We start from the raw sequence: 25,440 nt of genomic DNA on the forward strand, positions 1-25,440 counted from the left end.
CCATTACACGCCAGTCAGGATGGCTGCTATCCAAAGTCTACAAGCAATAAATGCTGGAGAGGGTGTGGAGAAAAGGGAACCCTCTTACACTGTTGGTGGGAATGCAAACTAGTACAGCCGCTATGGAGAACAGTGTGGAGATTTCTTTAAAAAACTGGAAATAGAACTGCCATATGACCCAGCAATCCACTCCTGGGCATACACACCAAAGAAACCAGATCTGAAGGAGACACGTGCACCCCAATGTTCATCGCAGCACTGTTTATAATAGCCGGACATGGAAGCAACCTAGATGCCCATCAGCAGATGAATGGATAAGGAAGCTGTGGTACTTATACACCATGGAATATTACTCAGCCATTAAAAAGAATTCATTTGAATCAGTTCTAATGAGATGGATGAAACTGGAGCCCATTATACAGAGTGAAGTAAGCCAGAAAGATAAAGAACATTACAGCATACTAACATATATATGGAATTTAGAAAGATGGTAACGATAACCCTATATGCAAAACAGAAAAAGAGACACAGAAGTACAGAACAGACTTTTGGACTCTGTGGGAGAAGGTGAGGGTGGAATGTTTCAAAAAAGAAACAGCATCAAAACATGTATATTATCTTAGGGTGAACAGCACCAGCCCAGGTTGGATGCATGAGACAAGTGCTCAGGGCTGTGTATTGTACTGGAAAGACCCAGAGGGATCGGGTGGAGAGGGAGGTGGAGGGGGGATCGGGATGGGGAATACATGTAAATCCATGGCTGATTCATGTCAATGTATGGCAAAACCCACTACAATACTGTAAAGTAATTAGCCTCCAACTAATAATGATAAATGGAAAAAATAAAATAAAATAAAAGATTAAAAAAAAGAGAGAGAGAGACGCAGATTCATTCCCTGAGTTGGGAAGATCCCCTGGAGGAGGACATGGCAACCCACTCTGGTATTCTTGCCTGGAGAATCCCGTGGGCAAAGGAGCCTGGCAGGCTATAGCCCATAGGGTCGCAAAGAGACAGCCATAACTGAAGTGATTTAGCATGCACACATGCATCCTATTCTGCATAATCTGGTTAGAAGTAGATTATTCTTATGTGTAGCAAAGTGCTTAAACAAGGTGCAAGGAGAAAGAGTTTCAAAAAGGAGAGAAAACTCCAGATTCCTGTTCTTCACAAAGGGATGAATAGGTATATTATCTGTGCAGTAAAAATACACCAATTTTATGGAAATGGAAAGGTTTGTTGGTTGAAAAAAGAAATGTAGTAAAGTTAAAAGTTTAATTGCAAAAAATTGTGTTCATTGAAGTAATCAGAAATTTTTTAAATAAAATTACAGGATTATAGGATGTGACTATTTTTTAGGATTTTTAAATGACTATGAAGAATATTTGAACTGATTTCCATTTCCACAGTTTATATAAGAGAACATTTATTTCATTTTACTCTCTCTTAACATTGAGCATTCCCTAGTTTTTAAACTTTTGCTCCTTTTGAATCAATGTTTTGTCTTTTCTATAAACTTCAAGAGTTTGGGGTGAGATCTGCTCTAACAGAATGATTTCATGTTTATTAGTTATTTCACAAATGTCATTAACATTTGACAAAATGCTCAATATTTCACAAATCATGCAAGCACAGCTTGATAAATATTGAAAAAATGACCACACCTATGGAACCAGTGCTAAGATAAAAAAACAGAGTATTACCAACACCCAGGATCCATTACCAACATCCAATACTTTGGCCACCTGATGCAAAGAACTGACTCACTGCAAAAGGCCCTGATGCTGGGAAAGATTGAAGGCAGGAGGAGAAGCGGATGATAGAGTATAAGATGGCTGGATGGCATCACTGACTCAATGGACATGAGTTTGAGCAAGCTCCAGGAGTTGATGATGGACAGGGAAGCTGGCATGCTGCAGTCCATGGGGTTGCAGAGAGCTGGACATGACTGAGCGACTGAATTGATTGAACACCCAGGAATGATCTCATTTGCCTGACCAATACTCCTCCCTCTGCAAAGCTAACCATACCCTTTCTAAAGCCATAGATTAAATTTATCAATTTTTCTGTCTTGTATAATGAATTCTGAAACAAACATATGGCTTTTCTTCCACTGCATACCATGTTTCTGGGATCAACATACGTTTACTATGTAGTGGTAATTCTTGCATCCTTACTGATGTATAGATTTTTCTTATCTGAAATACCACGATTCACTTACTTATTTTACTGTATTGGAGTACTGAGTTGTTTTTATTTATTGACTGTTATGGAGGGTGGTACCTTGAGGTGTTTGATTGTGAATTTATAAAGTTTATTAATTTTCTTACAGCACTTATACATCACAAGGATTTCTCCATTTAGGAATTAAGACATACTTATCTATATTTTTCTAGTTACTCAAAGTAATTTTATTCTACTCTTAAATATACATAGAATTACTTTAGTGAGTGATATAGATACAAATATTTCTTTCTATCAAAATAGTTAAATAATTGGACCATTAGATGATCAATCTACCTTTGAACCTTAACTCTTTAGTATAAATTTTGTGATCTGGTGTGGTAAATCATTAAACAATATGATTTCTCTATTTACTCAATATTCACATTGGTTTCAAGCCAAAATTTCAAATTTCAGTTAGAAAATTATAGATAAATAATGAATGCCTGCTATGGAAAACACTCTCAAAATATTCATGTTGCATGTTTTCTTTCTTTCACTTTATCATACAGGCTGACAATGCAGATTATCCAAATCATTTTAATTGTTGTAATGTCAATGTATCTAAGTACAGTTTACTTATTTTGTTTATTAAGAAAGTTTTATAATTAACATTACTGTTAATGTTATATTAATAGTAGAAGCACAGATTAATGTGTATATTAAAATATGCTTTCCAGTTAGATTTTTACAATATTATTGTACTTTTCACTGATCCTACTCCTCATCTATTTCCCAGATGAACTTTAAGGGAAAATCTTTCATCTTCCTTTGGAATACTCTGTCAAATCGTTCATTTTGCTCCACCGTCAAGTGATGTTTCCAGTCTCCAGTGGTACCTGGTGGGACAAACACACGGATAGCCCTGTGTAAGGAGGTAGTACAGTAGGGGCAAAAGCTTCCTTCAATCCACTTTATTATCTTCACATGCAGATAAATATCTGTTTGTTCTCTATGGAATTTGATGCTTCACATTTTCTTAAACATGGATGAGCTAAGAAGCACACTTAGGACATGGTAGCCCAGAAAATAGAGCTATAATCTACTTCCTTATCTTAGACTTTCATTATCCACTACCATTAAATTAGAGCTTTCTTAAGAAGGAAAAATAAAGCTAAATATGCAAAGAGATTAGAATATTTAAATGTATATTAAGTGTCACACACCATACTTAGCAAACCACATCTATTATTTCACATAATGTAGTTCTTAATGATACCCTTCAAAGTAAGTATTTTCTTCATCTTTAAAGTTGCAAAAAAAAAAAAAAAGAGAGAGAGAGACCCAAAGATTTTTAAGTAGAAGAGAGATCAAGATGGTGAGCAAAAGGAGTTGAACTTCACCTCCCCCAATGAACATATTAAAAATACACCTATGTGTGGAAGAATTCTCATTGAAATGTTGCTTCTCACTGATTCTTTCTCACAGAAAGAATTCTACCTAGAAACAGGCAGTCAGGCTCCTGGAAAACCAGGACTATCAGAAAGTTACACATGTAGCACATGGATGAAGGGAAGAAGGGTGATGAGGTCAGGACCTCTGACCCTTGGGAGAGACTCAGAGGAAAAGGGAGATCACGTGAGAAGATACGGGGGAGTGAACAGATTGAGCCATGATCTGGGCATCTCAGGTGGGCTGGTTGGAAAACCACTGGGACAGTTAGAGAGGCTGGAGAACTCTGGGCCCCAGGATTCCAGCATAAAGTAGATAAACAACAAGGATACATTGTATGGCACAGGGAATTATAGCAATTACCTTGCAATAATTTATAATGGAGTATAACCTCCAAAAATAGCGAATCACTATCCTGTACAATTGAAACTAATAAAATATTGTAAACAGACTATCCTCTCTGCCAATGCAGGAGACACAAGAGTCTGGGGTTCGATCCCTGGGTCAGGAAGATCCCCAGAAGGAGGGCATGGCAACCCCCACCAGTATCCTTGCCTGGAGAATTCCATGGACAGAGGAGCCATTAAAAATAGATTTTCAAGCATTAAATTCAAGGAAGAGGTGGTGCCCAAGGCTGTCATTACTTCAGTTTCACTTGATGGAAGTTTGAAACCATTATTAATTCAATTATTTAATAAAGATGAATAAACTGGCATCTTTAGCTATCAGAATTGATTATGTAAATATTATTATTCTCATTTGGCAATATGTCAGTTATATGGGCATGAGAAATGCTTTATATCTGATCTAGTTGTGCAATGAGAAGTGAAAATTGATAATAAATGAGATAAAGAAGAAGCAATGGTTTTTTAAAATATTGGTATCTACAGTAATTTTAATAAGATCTTTACATAATTAAAATTTAATCAGTGTCTATTGTCAGTGCTGTTATGAATATATTAGGATAAAATATGAGTGTAGCAATGTAGATAAGTGCAAATTGTGTTTTAGAATAATGTACATTAAAAAGATTAAATGAAAATATTGAAATTAAAGAGCATCAGGAGAAAATATATTTATTCTTGGCAACCCTAGGCAACTTAATGGAGAATAATAAAAATTTATTCATGTTGTTGGATGATTGAATTCATAGAAGATTGGGTTAATGAGGTATCAATCTACTTTTTATAATGAAGAAATCTGAATTTGAGGGAAAAGCAGTGATATAAAAATCCTTCTCAAAACAAAATACATAGTAACCTTCTGTCTAGAATGTTCTAAAGAGCAATAAGGTAAACCAAGAATTGGAGCTCTCCCGGACACATATATCTTTTGCCTTTCGGTAAGACTTTTAAACAAATTTTAAAGAGCAGGGTCACACGGACTAGAAAGAAGGAACCTAATATTTATTAGTCAGGTACTGAAGTTCTGTTCTGTTTCCTGGGATAATTTTCAGGTTCTTCTTAGTTAGGATCATTGATTCTCTGTTTGGCTTCAGTGGTGATTCTTGGAGAGACATGTTGCAGGCCACTTCTAACTTAATCTAGCAGCCAAGGACTCAAGACAAGTCTCAACACTTTTGCTTCTATTACCCACTTAACCCACCTTTGCGCAGGAAGTGTCCCTCGTTTGTTCTCGTCCCGACTTCATTTTTCAGAATACTATCATAATTAGCTTGAGGATCAAGCTTCATGTTCTGAAATGTAGCCTGATTCACAACAGCATCCAGATCCTCTTCACTCAGTTCTTTCTCAAGAAAACTGCTGATTTTCAGCACAGAACTTCTGAGATCCTGAAAGAATCGTATGAGACACTGTTCATTCTATAAGGAACACCTGAGTTATAGCCCACCATCTTTACCACATTTTAGAAAACTGAGAGTGCTTGGGCTTTTTCCAAGTCCAAAGTTTGGCTAAGATCTGTAACATTCAATCTTTTAAACTGAGTGATGTTGTCAGCTTTGTTAGAGTTTCCTATCATTTGATTTTATAAGGAGAGCTCAACTTCAGTCACTCGTTCAAGCAACACTTTGAGACTTATTATATACACTTCAGAGGGCTCCCCAGGTGAAACTAGTGGTAAAGAACCTGCCTGCCAGTGCAGGAGACGTGTGAGACAGGGGTTCGATCCCTGGGTGGGGAAGATCACCTGGAGGAGGGCATGGCAACCCACTCAGGTATTCTTGTCTGGAGAATCCCACAGACAGAGGAGCCTGGTGGGCTATAGCCCAGAGGGTTGCAAAGAGTCCAACACGACTGAAGTGACGGCGTGCACACATGCATGCATTTCAGAAACGACCAAGTTCTGCAGTGTGTTATCAGGTCAGAACATTCTCTCTGTGTTTGTGGTGTGTGTGCTCAGCCTGTCAGTCATGTCCAGCTCTTTGCACCCCCATGGATTGCAACCCACCAGCTCCTCTGTTCATGGGATTTTCCAGACAAGAATAGCAGAGTGGGTTGCCATTACCTACTTCAGGGGATCTTCCTGACTCAGGGATCAAAATCACATATCTTGCTTCTCTTACATTGGCAGGGAGATTCTCTATTGCTGTCACCATCTGGGAAGCCCCCGGGAGTCCATAATTCATAAGGGAATGAATAAAGCAACTAACTGAATACAAAGAAAAACCCATTTTGATGGCTTTCCTGGTGACTTCTACCAAGTATTTAACAAAGTATTAACACCAATTCTCTTCATATTCTTCCAAAAAATTGAAGAGTATGAAAGATTTCCAAAAGCATTCATTTAAGCAAGAATTACTTTGGTACAAAAGCCAGAAAAACGGTGTAAGAAAAAGCTAAAGACCAAAAACACTTATGAAACATAGGGTGCAAAATTCCTCAACAAATTAATAACAAATTCAACAACATATTGAAAAGATTAAAAACCATAATAAAATTGGATTTACTCCTGGCATGCAAGGTAGTTCAAACTAAGAAAATTCTTTAGTGTAATATCACATAAACAAAATGAAGGGAAAGACCACATGATCACATCACTTATTGCAAAAATAGCATTTGACAATATCCAACATGTTTTCCTGATTCAAAAACACTCAACAAATGAAGAATTAAAGGAAACTATCTCAACAAGAAAAAGCTCGATATAAAGTACCTACTGATAACATCACACTTAATGGTGAAAGACTCAAAGATTTTCTACTAAAATCAGGAACAAGGCAAAGATTCCTGTTCTGTCCACTTCAACACTTCTCCCCACTTTTCAACATAGTACTGGAAGTCCTAGCCAGAACAATTAGGAAAAAATAAACAAATATTAATAAAAGGCATCTAAATTGGAAAGGAAAATTGTTCACAGACAACTTGATTTCATACCTAGAAAAATCCTAAAGATTCTACACACACACACACACACAAAACCTTGCTAGAACTAATAAACAATTTGAGCAAAGTTGCAGGATACAAAGCCAACATGCAAAACTCATATTTCTATACACTAACAATGAACAATCCAAAGGCTAAAAGTGAAAGTGAAGTTGCTCAGTCCGACTCTTTGCAACCCCATGAACTGTAGCCTACCAGGCTCCTCCGTCCATGGGATTTTCCAGGCAATAATACTGGGGTGGGTTGCCATTTCCTTCTCCAAAAGGCTAAATTATAGCAAAATAATTCTAATTTCAATTGTTTCAAAACTGATAAGATACTAGGAATAAGCTTAATCAATGTGATGAAATATTTGTGTTCTGGAAAATATTTTAGAAAGTTGACTAGAACAACATCTCATGGTCATGAACTGGAAAATTTAATAATGTCAAGATGTTAATACCACCAAAAGTGATCCACAGATTCAGTGCAATCCCTATCAATATCCCATGATATTTTTACACATTAAAAAATTCATTGTAAAATTCAAATGGAATCTCAAGGGGCATTAGATATCCAATAGAGTCTTGAATGAGAATATCACATATAAAGGCATTAGACTTCCTCTTTCAAAGTTTACTACTCTTTCAAAGTCCTCAAAAAATTAAAGTCCATATCCAACAAGTCCACTTGTGGGCATACATGCAAAGAAATGAAGATGAGGATCAGATATGTACACTCATGGTAATAGCATTATTGCATTATTTACAATTGCCAGGAAGTGGAAGTCATCCATGTGTCTGTCAATGGATGAATGTACAAACAAAATACATAGATGCAATGAAATATCATTCACCCTTCAAAAGAAAGGCAATTCTGATATATTTTGCTATATGAATAAATTAGTAGATCCCAATTCATGAATAGAAATGAAGACCTTGGTGATTAAGTTTACTCACATATTATAGGCAGAAGAATAGAGTGACAGTGATATGGGAGTAGGGGCAGAAAAGAAGTAGTTATATAAATAAGGATAGCAGTTACTGCCCCCAAATAACCACTATCCTTATTTATATAACTACTTCTTTGATTTTGCTTATAATTTTATAATTTAGTTATGAATCTCCAAACAACATAGCTACTTCTGCCTTCATTTAAACTACATACTTCGATACACTTCACGAGTATCTAGAAAATGTTTCAACATTTTCTACAGTTGTATAGACACTATATAGTTAAGAATACCACCTTCACTCTGTGAGAAATCTTCAAAGTGCTTTGTGATCATCTATATGGACTTGTCAATTCCAATCAAAGAATAGGCATAAATTGTATTAGCTCAAATTATCAAAAAATATTCAAGGGAAGTAGTAGACAAAGAAGACCTCAAAATCTACATCAATATTGATGGTACTGAGCTACATAGGGATTCTGTTTTAGAAACAGCTTTAAGGCAGAAACTTGAGCTGACCAAATTCTATTTTCCTGAAGAGAGAAAGTTAAGAGTTTCTCCCCAAGATATGGTGAAAAAAATATTTGTTTGAAAGGCTGATGAAAAAACTAGACCAAAAGTATATGAACAATGGGCAGCTTGGTGGAAGGTAAGATAAAATTGATACCTGGTGACAGTATACTGATGACAGAACAGACAAATACTCCAGGATTTTGCGTAGCTTACTCAGTGTCTTCTATATCCACATTTTCAGCAAAATCTGTTGTTTATGAATATATTTTTGTGATCACATTCTCATGGAACAGCTCAAATATAAAAATAAGGAAGGGAACACATTTGCATTTTAAGATGATAACACAGGTTGAAGAATAGAGAATAAATGGAGATGGGCTGAGAATTGCAAGTAGACAAATCAGTTAGATGAGTTGCTATAGAAGCTAAGCAAAGATAATGGTGATCTGGACCATGGAAGGGGCAATATAGGTTGGTATGTTTGCGTTTTCCACAAAGGAATCAGAGACAGAATTCAGACATTAACTAGTGAAATTAAGAGGCAAGGGAGAAGGAGATATCAAGCATGAAGGCTAGTTTCTGACTTTGATCACGAGATAACGTATATTTCATGAGAGAACAGGCAACTTCTGTTGGGAGATGATAATTCTACTGGGGGCAGGATTTTTTGGAAGTTCAAATATTAGCTATAAAAATAGGTATATAGAAGACAGTTGCAATATATTAATACATGTGTCTGTGCCAGTGTTATACATCTGGGATTCATCAATTTCACCCCAACCCCTCCAACCCAGTTTACTCTACTGCACTCTATACTTCATGTAATTAGATTTGATGGATATTTTAAACTTTCATTTTCACTTGACTTCTCAGCCCTGACAGGTTAAAAAGCCTTAAAAAGGTTTCTTGACACACCTGCTTGGCTTCTGTCAGCACACACAACTTTTTTCTCCCTTCCTCTCTGAGAGTTCCTTTTCAGTGTCCTTCGTGGGCTCACCTTTTCTACCCAAAAGTTATGTTTTAAATTCTCTCAGAAATAGTACTCGTCCCCCTTGTTTTTCTCCCATACACTCTCTTTCTTTGTTTCTCTTTTCCTCCTCTTTTTCTGACCTTTTCCTCTTCACTCTCAATTTTAAGCATAATCATGGTTTCAACTGTAGTCTATATAGTGATGTCCAAATTAATATCATTGATAATTTTAGAGCAAACCTCTTTGAAATGTAGACCTGTATGTTCCCCTAATTTTCAAATATCTTCTTGGATACTTCTAAATCATCTTAAACTCCATATGTTAAAACAAATCTCACAATCTTCTCTTAGCTTTACCCTGCTTCGGTGTTCCTTAAACAGTAAATGAATTACATCATTGTCAACACAGGTATATGAGCCAGAATATAGAAAGCATCTTAATATTTCTCCCTTTTTCTTTTTTCCTGTATATAATCCCTTTCCTTTTGACTGTAAACACATGTGTTAAAACTCCGCAGTTTCTCCAGTCTCAGAGTGACCATTCTAACCCAAAGCGTTGCTGGTGTTCAGTGGGTTATCACACTAGTATCTAACTAATTTGCCTGTATTCACTACCATCTTTTTCAATCCACAAAAGGGAATGATATTCTAAAAATATTAATTGCATTACATAACGCTCCTTCTTGTGATTTTTAAAAGACTTCTTACTGCCTTTAAGGTGAAAGAAATCACCATCATTTATTACAGTCTTTAAGCAGCTTGACTCTTACTGACCTCTCTTAATCTTTTAATACTTTCACTTTGCCTGTTCTTCTTCCTTCATTTTTCATCCACTTTAATGCGTCAGAAAATTTGCACATTCTCTTTCTCTGGCTTCCTTTTTCCACCTCTCTTTTTTGTTAATACATATTTATTAGCTTGCAGTTTTCAGGTTACTTTTTTTCAGAAAACACTGCCTATCACCTTTGATGATACCAGATCCTCTTCTATATACTTATATGAAATCAGCGGTTTTTCTTAATATTACTTATCATAGTTTTTAATTATTTATATTTGCTTGGGAATACCTGTCTTTCCTGTTAAATGACAAACTGTGCAAATAAAAGGTTCACTTCTCTTTTTCTCATAATTTACTGTCTGTCACATTTTAGGCATTCAATAATTTTTGATGAAATGAGTGAAGAAATGATGTCTTAGTGAATGAACATATCAATCACAGATTACAAAATAGTGAACTTAAACATTTTCTGTTTGGTTTATGCAATATTTTAGGACACCTTTAATTGAATGACAAAGAATAAACATTATGAGATTATGCAGGAAAGCTGGTTTCAAAGTTTTCTTAAAAAACAAAACAGGAAGCGCTTGCATCACAGAGCACACATTCACCTCAGTTAATTAGCCCTGTTTTGGTAGCTCTTCACCTCTGTGGTGCCTACTGCCCTTTCTCTATTTTAAAGTATGAGTGCTCTACACAGTTGAGTATGCCTTTATTGTGACAGATGGTTATATGAAGAGGAATCAAAAATGAGGAGCGGGTACAGTGAGAAGAGAGCATTGAAGGCCAGTAATGAATGAGCTGCAGAAAATTAAACCCCTCCCCTCCAAGAAAAAAGTAACCCTGAAAAGTAGTTAGATACTGTCAACTACAAATTGACACTTGCCATCTACTTCTACAAGGATTAAATCATGAGCTGCTGCAGCTGCTGACCTTCAACACCCCCTGAAAAGAGTTCAGTTGGAGACCAGAAATGAGGCACTCTGTGCTCAGGGGAAAACTGGCAGGATAGGTCTTCAGGTAGTTAGATATTTTCAGGAGCTGATTTTATGAGCCCAGTTCTTATATCTTCTCATATCTAGAAAAGCACTAAAAATCCTGCATGACGACGACTGTTCCCGTGGATAGAAAAAGCTCCACAAGACTAGAAGAAACCTTCTGGGAAAACATGTGCTCGATTGCATGTATCCCCCTTCACCAAAATCACACATATACCAACCTTCCCTCCTGAGTCTTTGGAGCAGTTTCTAAGAGCTGTCTGAGGTGCTGTCTTCTGGGCTGCAGCCCTCATTTTGCCCCAAATAAAACTTAACTCACAGCTTTTTCATAGTGCATTTTTTAAGTCAACCACACAAAGATAAGTAGGAGAACGTGGTTCATTGAAACCTTAAGAAGGAATTTCTAAGAAAGAATTTAAGAATAACTTTCTTCTCTTACCTTCTTCATCTCCTCATACATCATGAACAGGATATTGAAGTCATGTCTATGCTCATACCAGCCTCTGATGTGATCAAACCAAAGGCTTCCTACCACTGTGGGAAAATTAATAAGTTAGCAGGTAAAGATGTCACACTTATTACATAACAAGCTATAGTCTGTCTTTTCTGTTCAAGAATCCTCAAAAGTCAAACCAAGCTCCAAACCACAGGACATCTATGCTATCTTTTAAAAAGTGGAGTTGTGGGAAACAGTTGCACCATTTTAATAGAAAACTGCTTTTGCAAGTTATTCTATGTTTGTAGGAAAGCAGCAATGCAGAGAAAAGAATCTTGAAGAACTAAATTCTTAGGTAAGAATTAAGATTAGTTTAAGAACTAAGATTCTGTTAACATCACTCCCTTCCTTCTTCTTCCTCCTTCACCTGAAAACATACATTTTTATTTCTCCTATTATTGTCGATTTAAAGATCTGTGGATAACAACTTTATTTACCTACAAACCAGCACATGAATATAAACTTCTAATGTGAGAAATCCCGGTTCCCACATTCCACAAATCGCTTGCATCAGTCTATCTTTCTCAGTGCTGGAATGAGAATCCCACAGCTGCCAGATAAGGTCTACCCCAGGACCATCACAGAGCACAAAACAACATCTAGATTAGCTACTCTGGAATGAGCTTTGGATCTGGAATGACCTTTTCTGGTTCTATTATTCCCTGGTCAAAGTTTCTCTTATACACTGTATAGTCTTGACAATTCTCAGTTTAGGTGGTCCTAGTTAAAAAAAAAAAAAAAACCTATAGGGTGGCAAGTAGATATCCAATACCAACCACTTGTGTATATTGAGCATATTATGATTAGCCTTCTCTTCTCACTAAATATGTTCTCTTGGTTTGAGAATTTGGCTAAATGACAACGTGGCCTCATAAACATGTTGATTGATAAATAAATTCATAGTTACCTTTTCCATCTAGAAACTTTTCCATGAAATGTCCTATGCTATTTGAAGCTTCTAATTTAATCACCAAATTAGAAAAATGAAAATATGAGGTCAAAACATCCTTGGGGTTCCTGTAGACGTAAATTATCTGCAGAGGGAATAATGAAGAATTTGAACAATTCTGGGTTATCTTTACAGATTTTTTAATACCTACTTAGTATTTCATTATGTGAATGCAAAGTAATTTATTTTATCCAGGCTACTACTGACAGAAATTAACTTGTTCTCAAGGTTTTTTCTATCAAAAGGATCATGGCAATAAAATCTTAATTCTTATGAATTTTCACTTGTGTGAGCATATAGGACTAATTTCTAAAACTGAAATTATTTATTGTAAGGTTGATTAAGTTTGCAAATTACCATCTGTAAAAGATGTTCCATTTACCCTCTGTGAGCATTAAGTGATATTTGATATACAGACAAGGTAGCATTGGAGATCAGTGAGAAAAGGAAAATCTACCTAACAGATGATGTTGGGTAAATAATAATGCATGTTTAAAAAATGGATTTCTACTTCACACAATGTATAGAAACATATTTACCAAAGGATAAACGATTTAACTTTGAAAGCAAATTTTTAGAATCTAAAAAGATAAAGAACGTATTACTGACCTTGTGTAAAGAAACTATTTTTCAAACAGGAAAATATTCCCATACAGAAATACATAAAAATGGATCAATCAGACTCAATTAAAATAAGAATGCTGTTCATCAAAATGTACCAAAGCTTTACAAAAAGCAAGAAAATATAAGTGCAGCACAGATACCAATAACAGATTAGTATCTAGAATTATGTTCAAACTGTCATACAATTGCATTCATTTCACATGCTACCAAGGTATTGCTCAAAATCCTGCAATTAGGGTTCAGCAGTATGTGAACCAAGAACTTCCAGATGTACAAGCTGGATTCAGAAAAGGCAGAGAACCATACATGGAACGATAGATTGTTCAAAATTGAAAAGCAGTACATCAAGGCTGTGTGTTGTTACCCTGCTTATTTAACCTCTATGCAGAGTGCTTGTGTGCTAAGTCACTTCAGTCATGTCTGTCTCACTGCAACCCATGGACTGTAGCCCACCAGACTCCTCTGTTCATGGGATTCTCCAGGCAAGAATACTGGAGTGGGTTGTGAGCCCTCCTCCAGGGGATCGTCCCGACTCAGGGATCGAACCCACTCTTCTTATGTCTCCTGCATTGGCAGGTGGGTTCTTTACCACTAGCACTACCTAGGAAGCCCTCTATGCAGAGTACATCATACAAAATGCCAGGCTGGATGAATCACAAACTGGAATCAAGATTGCTGGGAGAAATATCAACAACTTCAAATATGCAGATGATACCACTCTAATGGCAGCAAGCAAAGAGGAACTAAAGAGCCTTCTTGATGAGGGTGAAAGAGGAGAGTGAAAATGCTAGCTTAAAACTCAACATTCAAAAACTAAAATCATGACATCTAGTCCCATCACTTCACAGCAAATAGCGGGGAAGAAGTGCAAACAGTGACAGATCTTATTTTCTTGGGCTCCAGAATCACTGTGGATGGTGTCTGCAGCCATGAAATTAAAATATGCTTGCTCCTTGGAAAGAAAGCTGTGACAAACCTAGACAGTGTAGAAAGCAGAGAGTTCATGTTGCTGACAAAGGTCCTTATAGTCAAAGCTGTGTTTTTCCCAGTAGTCTGTATGGATGGGAGAGTTGGACCATAAAGAAGGCTGAGCACCAAAGAATTGATGCTCTCCAATTGTGGTGCCGGAGAAGACCCTTGAGAGTCCCTTGGACTGCAAGGAGATCAAGCCAATCAATTCTAGAGGAAATCAACTCTGAACTCATCAGAAGCACTGATGCTGAAGCTGAAGGTACAATATGTTGGCCACTTGATGCAAAGAGCCTACTCATTGTGAAAGACCCCGATACTGAGAAAGATTCAAGGCAAAAGAGGAAGGAGGCGACAGAGGAGAAGATGATTGGCCAGCATCACTGACTCAATGGACATGAGTTTGAGTAACCTCCAGGAGATAGTATAGGACAGAGAAGCCTGGCATGCTGCAGTTCATGGGGTCCCACAGAGTCGGACATGACTTATAGACTGAATAACAACAACAACAACAAAATAAAACAAAAGATATGTATACAAATCTCTATGAAAAAGGTAACATAAAAAACCTGACAAAAATTATAATAATTTCACTGAATAAGAAATAACTGTGGGCAATAAACTTTTCAAAACCCGCTTAATTTCATTACTGATTAAATAAATGGAAATTAAGATCAATTTTAGATAGCATCTTATAATCACCAAATTGATAAAATTAGGAAATCCAATAGAAAAAAAATACTAAAAGAAAAATAAAAACTCATATTTTGTAGTTTTCACTGTTTATGCTGCAATAACTTTGTTTGAGAAAAATAGCATCATTTTATGAAGTTGAATATTTTTGTCCTTTGTGGCTTTGCAATTCTATTCTTGGGTGCTTAGGGAAGCTCATGCTGACGTGCACCACAGGACATGCTCAAGAATGTAATGTAACATGGCAAGTTCTAATAACAGAATAATGGAATAACCTAAGTATTCAATGAAGGAAGAGTGTGGGTCTCATAGAATTACTTACATAACATACAAAATTATACAGCAGTCAAAAATAATATTGAAAATAAAGAACAAGAAAAGACACATGTCAAATCCTCAGGGAAAGGGAAAACAATTGATAATGTATAGCTAAGTAGAATTTAAAGCCAAATATTTTAATAGGATGATAAAAAAATTGGTTCTAATGACCAATAGAATAGGAATCTGTATACTGCATTAATAGAAAAATGTTAATAGCACAATGTCTAGAAACTCTGTAAAGATTTCAATTTAGTAACAATCATGAAAATTTACACACTTATCTTCAGACATAAGCATAAAGGATTAACATAAAAAATTTATAAAATTATTTAGAAAAATTTATTTTATATGTTTGTGTTAGTATCCCAAGGTAGTTCAGATGATAAAGAATCTGCCTGCAAGGCAAGATACCTGGGTTTGATCCCTAGGCCAGGAAGATCCCCTGGACAAGGAATGGCTACCCATTCTAGTATTCGTGCCTGGAGAATTCCAGGAACAGAGGAGCCTGGCACGCTACAGTCCATGAGGCCAAAAAGAGTTGGACACAGCTGAATGACTAACACTTTCAATTTCTGGTGCCCGAAGCAGAGAATATACATTATTTTCTCATGTAGTCATGGAATGTATTGAAAAATTGATCTACATGTAATTGGCCATAAAACTTCTTAATGAATTTCAAAACTTAGAATTCTTACTATACCATTACCTGATTCCATAATTACTCTTCCATAATATTAATTATCAACACTGAAAAACAATTTTAGTTTTATAAATATTTATAAACATTTTATTTGAAAATAAAAATTCTTCAGAATAATTTGAACCAATGAGAAAATAAAAATGAAAAGATAGGTTACTTTGATGCTAACAACATTATACCCATAGCAATGCTGAAATCGATATTCATCATTTTAAAATGTCCATATTTAACAAATAAATATTGGATACCACATGACAAAAATATTTTCAAACAAAATATGAGAAAAAGTTAAAATCAAAGCAAAAATCAATGAAGTGGAGAATATTAAATTATGTTTAAAAATTTTAGTTCTTTCTTTGCAGCAAAAAATATATATATATAATAAGAAAATGTCCATAGACTGAAAAATGTACAAAGGAAAGAACCTAAAAATTTTCACTGTTACTAATGAATGATAAGATGTAACCATAGAATTAGATAAATATTCATTAGTTTATGAAAGTATATGCTGCAGTTTTTTCCAAGTTTTGAAATATAGATGAAAGGATGATAATTTATTTTGAAAGTAAAATTATACTAATGATTTAGGGAAAGGTAAATAAATAAATTAAACTGAAAAAGGGAAAATGTTTTAGAACTATAGAGCTATGAGTATGAGACATATTGTAGTGGAATTTAATTAAATCTTCAAAATATTCTTCTTATTTGTAATTTTAAAATGCTTGAAAAACTAACCAAATTTTAAAAGCTTCAAAATTTGTCTTACAAACTGACTTACAGTGATATTAAAATCAAATATCTTTCAATATCATAGAAAATTGTCTATTTTAAAAATAATTACAGAAAAAATTTCCTGAAAAAATAAATAAAACTCTTCTAGCAGAATGTTAATAAAATACAATAATATAAAAATGTAGATTTATCTCAGAAATAAATTCATAAATATCTAACCAATTTCTTTTTGCTTTAGTTTAAAGGTGGGAAAGAGGGAATGTTGTACTTATAGGGTGCCAAAAAAGGACTTTTAAGTGATTAGAACTGTTTGAAGAACAAAATTCAAATTTCAAGAGTACTGAGAAAGGGGGGGAAAGTATTTCTCAGCGTTGTGTACCTCAAAATCATTGCAACAGAAAACAAAGTCAAGAAAAGTATACTAAAAAATGTCAGTCAAGGACATAATATTTCTCATCATCTCAATATGCTATTTTTCTTCTACAGATTTTTAAGTCCTGAAACAGAAAAGAAGGAGGTGCAAATATTGAAAAGCAGAGAAACATAGAATATATTATGATTTTAAAATAAAATGTATTTCAGAGAATATAGGGAAAATTAATAAAACAAATGAAGAGATTTGTGGAGCCAAATATAATAGTGTAACAAGATCAGTATCATTTACTTTATAACAGTAATAGCTAAATAGAGAAGGCAATAATGAAAACCAATTAATTACATATGTAAAATTTAAACCAAAAACTGGTAATCCAGGGGAAAAAAATGTAGGAAGTATACAAAGAGCATTACAACACTCGTGGTGGACAGAAATGTTTTTGTTTAGTTGCCTAGTCATGTCCAGCACTTTTGTGATCCGAGGGACTGCAGCCTGCCAGGCTTCTCTGTCCATGGGGATTCTCCAGGCAAGAATACTGGAGAGGTTTGTCATTTCCTTTTCCAGGGGATCTTCCCAACCCAGGTATATAACCCTCATCTGCTATTTCGCTGGCAGATTCTCTACCATTGAGCTGCCTGAGAAGCCCAGACATCTGATAAATAAAGAGCAATAGAATATTGCTGGATGGAAAACAGCAGTTGTTGGAAAAGAGCAATGATAATGGTTTTCTCAGACTTAATCTTATTTTATTAATGCTAATCAGTATCTAAATATTATTGGGAAATTAACGTATTAAAGAATATACTTCATGGGATTGTCCTTATCAGTTACATCATTCAAAACAGTGAAGAATGGGCACATGTTAAATATATCTATTAATTTTGGGAATGAAGAATGAATAATCAGAAGATGGAAATATAGAAATAGTATATCAAAATGTAGACTTGAAAACAGTAGGGAAAGACTAAATGCTAAAAGCATATTGGATCAATTGGCCAATCCCATTGCAATTATTATGCAATAAGCATATTTTAAATCACCTGTGATATCCAATATAATTTATAATTAAATATAAAAAATAAAAACAGAGAGGAAAACTGGAAAGTATTTGCACAATCTTTCTGGCTGGGAAGTGTTTATTAACAAAACTCAACAGCAAGATACTATGAAGGAAAGACTGTTAGTTGGTTACATGAAATTAAAATCATTCAACAAGTTTAAAAGGTAAACTCTTAAGTAGAACAATTTTTACCCCATATAAATGCTTCAAGCAAACAGTAAATAAAGACAAATTTTAAGAAAGATAGGCAAAGGATATGAAGGATATTTCAAGGCCTAGAAATAAACAGAAAGGGGCTCAAATTTATTTTTAAAAAAAGGACTACAGTTACTCAAGAATAAGATCGTTCTTACCTAACACATTAGCAAAGATTTATAATTTCATTCTTTGGTGAGTGTGTAAAGAAAAAAACATTCTTATATGTTATTTGATGGAGTGTCAGTGATAGATTTTATAAGGCAAGTAGATAATACCTACCAACATTTAAAAATTTGGGCATCTAAAGCTGAAATTTTCACTTTTAGGGAAACACTCCATCAGAACAAAAAAAGTGTGAAGATCTACAAGACTGCTTATTGCAATACGGTACAGACATTTTCTAAAACTTAACCTGTTCATCAATTCACAATCATACATATTGTATATATAGTCATAGAATAAAATCCTACTAAATTGTTAAAGACAATAGAATTTTATGTGATGGCAAAATAATTTTTGCTATGTTTTGTAATTACACAGCACACAATGTGTGTGAGATCCCAATCCATGTATATAGTTACAATTTCAAATACAGCTTTAATGTGTTAAGTAATATTTTTATTTGGTGGGGTGTAGCAGGTACCAGGTCTTCCCTGGTAGGTCAGGTGGTAAAGAATCCACCTGCAGTGCAGGAGACCCTGGTTTGATTCCTGGGTCAGAAAAGTCCCCTGGAGAAGGGATAGGCTTCTCCAGCATTCATGGGCTTCCCTGTTGGTTCAGACTCTAAAGAATCCACCTGCAACATGGGAGACCTGGGTTCAATCTCTGGATTGGGAAGATCCTCTGGAGGAGAGCATGGCAACCCACTCACTCCAGTATTCTTGCCTGGAGAATCCCCATGGACAGAAGAATCTGATGGAATACAGTCCATGGGGTTGTGAAGAGTCAGACAGGACTGAGCAACTAAGAACAATATCAAAAAGATGGTAATCATCATATTAGAAGGAATGTGAATGAGTGGGTTTGGGAGGACATTATGTAAAGAAACTATTTTTGTTTGTTCAAAAGGTTCATGAGCTATTTGTGTGACTTACTTTAGCTTTTTTGTTCTTGAGACCTTTTGGTGCTAAATAGTATGGGAGGTGCGAGGTAAATAGGCGAGGGGATGGTCTCTTCTCATAGTCTATTTTGTGTAGATTGTATTCCAAGAAGGGGCTTCTATCAATTGTTTCCACAGTTTCAGTTCTGTTACGATGTCCCTCATAGTAAATCAAGCTTAATATCTGCTGAGTCCAGATGGTACCTGTAAAAATATATATCTTGTTTTCAACCTTGAATTAATTTTGAACAATAAATGTCAATAATAATGCCACCCATCTCAAATTTATTTGGAGCTTTTTCTTTCTTTTTACCACCCTAAAGATGTCAGTGAACTCGTCCAAGTTTTCTGTTTGTTTGTGTTTTACATTAAAATTATTAGAGATGATATCAAGGGCTTTTACTTCCTTTTTCACTCTGAAGAGCTGTGGGGGTTCTGATTCCGTAATAGCAGTGAAACTAATAGTAGTGAAACAGATTCATCCTTTGGCTCTTTCTGTTTCCCCTACTTCAAGTAAAGTCTGTTTCCAAAATTTTCTCTGACTAACTCTGTTTCCCTTTCCTTAGTCTCTTATCTTTTTTAAAAAATTAATATATTTATTCTAATTGGAGGCTAATTACTTTACAATATTGTAGTGGTTTTTGCCATACATTGACATGAGTCAGCCATGCGTGTCCATGTGTCCCCCATCCTGAGCCCCCTCTCCCACCTCCCTCCCCATCCTACTCCTTAGGGTTGTCCCAGGGCACCCGATTGGAGTGCTCGTTTCATGCATTGAACTTGGACTGGTCATCTATTTCACATATGGTAATATACATGTTTCAATGCTATTCTCTCAAAGCATCCCACCCTCGCCTTCTCCCACAGAGCCAAAGAGTCTGTTCTTTATATCTATCTCTTTTGCTGTCTTCCATATAGAAGCTTTGTCATTTAAAAGAATAGACGAACTAAGAGCTCAAGACCTCTTTCACTTTTTTTTTGCTTACTTATTATTTCTTGACAAAATACTTGGGGAAAAATTAACGATAAAGGAAAAACTAGATATAGACTTCAGTGTTTGAACTAAAGCTAGGCAAACTGAGATGCCACTGATAACTAAGGGAGGAAAAATAATCACCAATCAGAGGTGTTAATAGTTGTGCAGAGTGGAAGAAACCAGGAGTAAATGGATGTATTACTATTTCAGGGAAGTAAACAAGGTCATGAATTTCAAAGTAGACGGTAAAGGGAAGAGTTGGAGTATTTTCATAAAAATCAGGAATGCTTTTATTTCCATTGACTTAGATTCCAATGTGTCTTTGAGAACATTATTCACTTCATACAACATTGCTTCAGTGGCCCCGGTCATCTTATGTTCTAAACAGTGTAATATAAAAAATTGTCTGATATGAAAAATTGTGTCTGACTCTTTAGGACCCCATGGACTGTAGCCCACTAGGCTCCTCTGTCTATGGAATCCTCCAGGCAAGAATACTGGAGTGGGTAGTCATTCCTTTCTGTAGGGGATCTTGCCACCCCCAGAATCAAACCTGGGTCTCCTACATTGAGGGAGATTCTGTACCATCTAAGCTATCAGGGAAGCCCAATATATAAAAAAAAAAATAAGTTGTAAAAATTTCATGTTGAGGACAATTTGTCCTAGAGAAATTTATTTTCTTGTTATATGGAAAGTGTTAGTTGCTCAACTGTGTCCAACTCTTTGTGACCCTCTGGACTATAGCCCACCTGGCTCCTCTGTTGATGGAATTCTCCATACAAGAATACTGGAGTAGGTTGCCATTTCCTTCTCCAAAGAATTTACCCAACCCAGGGACTGAACCCAGGTATCCTGCATTGCAAGCAGATTCTTTACCATCTGAGTTACTGGGGTTTCTTATTATATGGAAGTACAAAACAATTAGAGAACTTCGAAATCGTGAATTAGTTCTGACTGAGATACGCTCCTAACAAAAATCCTGCTTTTTTTTTCTTTTTTAATGTATATTTTTCATTCTCAGACCAAGGGCAGCATTTACTAAGTATCTCCTATTGACTTCCTATTTGGTTTTTTCATATGTGCTAACAGAGATGACAATATAAGCATTTCAAATGACCTTATAAGATAGAGATATGAGATTTGTTTAACTTTTCTTCTGATCCTAAATGGTTACCTAATTGTTGACTGGGCTACTGTCAAAGTCTGGATAAGAGTACATCTGTCCACATGTATTACCAAACCAGAGTGAAGAATGAAACAGGTGGCCACTCCTCAGACTTACCAGATTTGGGGTATGTAACGATGAAGACATCATCATCTCTAATTTCAAAGTCATCTAGATTTTCTAGAAAGTCAATATCAACCAAAGAACGTTCAAAATTATAGCCTTTAAATTTCAATAAATATGTGTCTTCATCACCCATAATTATCACCTACAAGTAAAAACAGATAGAATGCAATTAAAATTCTTAGTATTTACAATAATGAATAAGACTTCCTGAATTTTCAATATGGATCAACTTGTTTACCAGAGAAACCAGCTTACATACAGTATATCATTTAATTTCAGAGGAACCCTTTGTTTCTAGAGATATTGTTATTACCACTGTGTTAAAGATGGGGTAAGGAAGATACTAAGTTAAAGTGCTTGCCTTGAAGGCAATATTATCATGATTTCAAACATACAGGTGAGTAAATCAGCAAATGGCTCAAGGTGGCCCAGTTACCAGAGCTGCAAGATGTTGAGAGGGCAACAGGCAGAAAGGCCAGGGTCTCCAAATGGAGGAAATAGGCTGCAAGTGTCAGACATTTTTAATCTCTCTCTTAAGCAGCAGGAGGAAACAAACTACAAGTGTTAGATATTTCCCCCTTCTCTATCCAAATTCAAAAAGGAGTTTCTTTTAAAAAGAGATTTCTTTTAAAATTCTGTGTTGACATAAGGAGGACACCTGGTTCCATCTGAACTTAACTTTTCTCAAACCTTGAGCTAACCAATGCATTTTTCTTACGGAAATGTTTATCTTAAGCTATGTTAATGAACTATCTATTTATCCTAGACTCTGTCTTCAAGTCAGTTCTTGCCTAAGACTCAGAACTGACTTTGACAAACCAGTATGTTTTACTCAAGCAAATGTTCTCTTAAGCCATGTTAATGAGACTGTATTTGCTTGGATACCTGCCTTTCTTCAAGATTCATGGCAATCATTTTATGGTCCAGGACAACTCACACTGTGCCAATGTTATCTCAGAATGCATGTTGTGGGTGAGGGACCTGGTGCTATTCTCTGAGTTTTGAGACGCTTCCTTTTTTTAATTAGCTGACTGCTAATAGCTATAAAACATACTGCTAAAGACTAGCAGGGGGGCACTCTTTCTGCCCTCTTCTGATGTCTGTGTCAGAAGCTTTCTCTATCTCTTTTATACTTTAATAAAACATTATTACACAAAAGTTCTGAACAATCAAACTTTGTCGCTGGCCCCGGATTGAATTCTCCTCTGGAGGCCAAGAATCCCAGCGTCTTTCACAGCTCAGCAACAACCTTTCAATTTGATGCCAGACAATTTGGCAACAGAGTCCATGGTCTTAAACATTTTATCATACAGTTTCCTATGATCTTATATGTTTACACTTTACATGCTTTTCATTGTTTTCGAAGTAGACATTTCTTTAATGAATGTACTTTTAACTTCTCTTTTTCTTCTGGAACATGAAGAATCTGCTATGCCTGAAAGAAGCTTTTGAGGTTCTTGGATCTGATATGCTCTTTCAAATGAATTGTGGTATATGTTCTGTGGGAGAAATACCAATTGGATTTACATTGGAAATATTCCTTCATATAGTTGCAAGATACTATTTGGTAATTATTGTATTTTCCAACAGAAGTTTTGTTTTGCTTTTTGAATCAGAATTCTGAAATAAGTCTAAAAAAGAAAATGGCAAAAATTGGAAGCAGTCTAAAGATGCATCTTCAAAAATCATACCTGCCAAACATTTCTTCATTAGCTCCAAAAGAGAAATCTATTCTATTTTTAAATCCATATCTAAGACTTTACTATTAATAATTATTTTTGTCAGACAGTAAGATTTGCTGATGGGTCTGGGTGAGGAAAGGACAGGGCCCTTGTCCAGTGGCCCTTTATTAGGAAGAAATCTATTCCTAATTGTTAAATAGATGAGGGAATCCAAGAAGTTCTAATAATATTATATTTAGAGCCAGCATATATTTCAGTTATGTACTTTTTAAAAATTTCTGTGCACACCAAGAAAATGAATTTGTTAAAAATTTTGCAAATATCACTTAATCACAAAGAAACATTTAATCCGTTCAGACAATCGAACTCATTTGATCACTGCTGTTGTTGTTTAGTCACTAAGTGGTATCTGACTCTTTTGTGACCCAATGGACTATAGTCTGCCAGGCTCCTCTGTCTATGAGGTTTTTCAGGCAAGGATTCTGGAGTGTGTGGCCATTTTCTTCTCCAAGGGATATTCCCAGCCCAGGGATTGAACCTGCATCTCCTGCATTGCATGCAGATTCTTTACACTGAACCACCTGAGAAAGACCGCCTTATCATTAAAGGGAGATAAAAGTTAGGCTTAGTTTTCTAAGGAAGAGTATTAGAATCACCTGGGAGTCTGGACAAGCTTTCATATTGTAGGCCCTATTTCAGACTGGCAGAATCAGAATTTCTGGGGAGTGTGACTTGGAAATCTGCATTTTAACAAACTAGCCTTTCCAAAAATGACAATCAAAATAATGTTAATTCACTATCTTTGTTTCAATTGATGTTTTATCTCAACTTTCAGAGAAGCCTTTGGGGCATGCTGTTCTGCAGTGCAGGAGATGTTTGTTCAAACAATGGGTGGGGAAGATCACCTGGAGAAGAAATGGCAACCCACTCCAGCATTCTTGCCTGGGAAATCCCATAGAAAGAGAAGCCTGGTGCATTATAGTCCATGGGGTCACAAAAGAGTGGGACAAGCCTTGGTAAGTAAACAACAGCAACAATTTGCCTCTCAATTGAAGATTCAGTTAGAGTTTTACCAACCTGCTAGTAGTTCTCACTCAAGTTGCAGTCCACAGAACCTCAGCTATTGAGGACCAAGAACAGAATAGATGATAACCTGCAAAGAATGGTTTCAATATCTGTAGAGCTATTTTGACATAGCATCACAAAGTTTCCATGAAAAACCTTGGAGAATTCATACTGTGGAGTGTGGTGTGGCAGCATTTTTTCTGTATAACATGGACAAATGCAGAAGTTCACAAATAGAAACTATAGTTGAAATGCAAGCAAAGATGATAATGAGTCAATATCACAAACCACCTGACACCCCACAATGCCCCAAACAACCACTTAGAAAACACAGATTCCAGGCACTGAATGCTAAGAAAAGTTGAAAGCATATCAGGCAGTCCACACAAACCTTCTGAATACCACTTCTTTGCTATTAATAGTTCAGTCTGTTTTGCACAGCTTTAAGAGAAAATCATGAGTTGTTTGTCACAGATGCAAGAGAAGAGTTGGTTATGGGGTGGATTCATACAGGAACTCAGCATTGGCAAGACTTGTATATACCTTCATGATGAATATAGGAAAAAGTGAGAGTAGAGAGAAAGGACATCTTGTTTCTCCTTATTCTTGCACTGAAGTTTAAAATAAAAGGAGAGGGGAAAATACCCAGAAAACTGAGGAGAAAAAATTAAATGTGTTTGTGTCCTGAAAAGAGGGTAAGGCTTGAAAGAGCCTAAGTCTTCCCTGTTACTACTCACTGTTAGAGGTGAACTGATGAAGCAGGATTCCCTCTGATACAGCCTTAGGAGTGTTAGGGATTGACGTGTTGCTGAGGAAGAAATACTCCTTGCAAATTTTGATTTGACCAATGAGTAGTGTTCTCGCATGTCATCTAGTAGCCCAGTGTGGATAAACAGATTGAGTAATTCTGTTAACATTAGGGAAAGGATATTAGGTTTCTCAGAAACAATAAAGTAGTCAAAACTGTCGGAGATATTAAAGAGAAATATATGTAGCCAGTAAGTCATATTTACTTAACTTTAACAACTGTACAACACACAAAAGGATGTATAATATTTGAAAG

The 25,440-nt window shown here is 35.7% G+C and overlaps 1 protein-coding gene across 3 annotated transcripts in view; it reads right to left on the minus strand.

Moving 5' to 3' along the window:
- Positions 1 to 25,178, minus strand: part of LOC122422911 (amine sulfotransferase-like) — a 33,009-nt gene extending 7,831 nt beyond the window's left edge. The window contains exons 1-9 of one of the 3 annotated variants that reach the window (XR_006264010.1): positions 25,115 to 25,165; positions 24,390 to 24,465; positions 21,622 to 21,772; positions 19,359 to 19,567; positions 12,550 to 12,676; positions 11,586 to 11,680; positions 5,219 to 5,405; positions 2,577 to 3,060; positions 660 to 664 (exon numbers count right to left, since the gene is read on the minus strand). Coding sequence is in view for 2 of the 3 variants with exons in the window: in XM_043439686.1 (XP_043295621.1) it covers positions 2,939 to 3,060; positions 5,219 to 5,405; positions 11,586 to 11,680; positions 12,550 to 12,676; positions 19,359 to 19,567; positions 21,622 to 21,763 (882 nt within the window). In the remaining variant the exon portion in view is untranslated. Of the gene's footprint in view, positions 1 to 659; positions 665 to 1,858; positions 3,061 to 5,218; positions 5,406 to 11,585; positions 11,681 to 12,549; positions 12,677 to 19,358; positions 19,568 to 21,621; positions 21,773 to 24,389; positions 24,466 to 25,114 lie in introns of those variants that run through there. The other 2 variants (XM_043439686.1, XM_043439687.1) reach the window with 2 other exon arrangements.
- Between the last annotated feature and the right edge of the window lie 262 nt (positions 25,179 to 25,440).

This window comes from Cervus canadensis, chromosome 20 (genome assembly GCF_019320065.1).
Source record: "Cervus canadensis isolate Bull #8, Minnesota chromosome 20, ASM1932006v1, whole genome shotgun sequence".
Taxonomy (NCBI): Eukaryota; Metazoa; Chordata; class Mammalia; order Artiodactyla; family Cervidae; genus Cervus; species Cervus canadensis.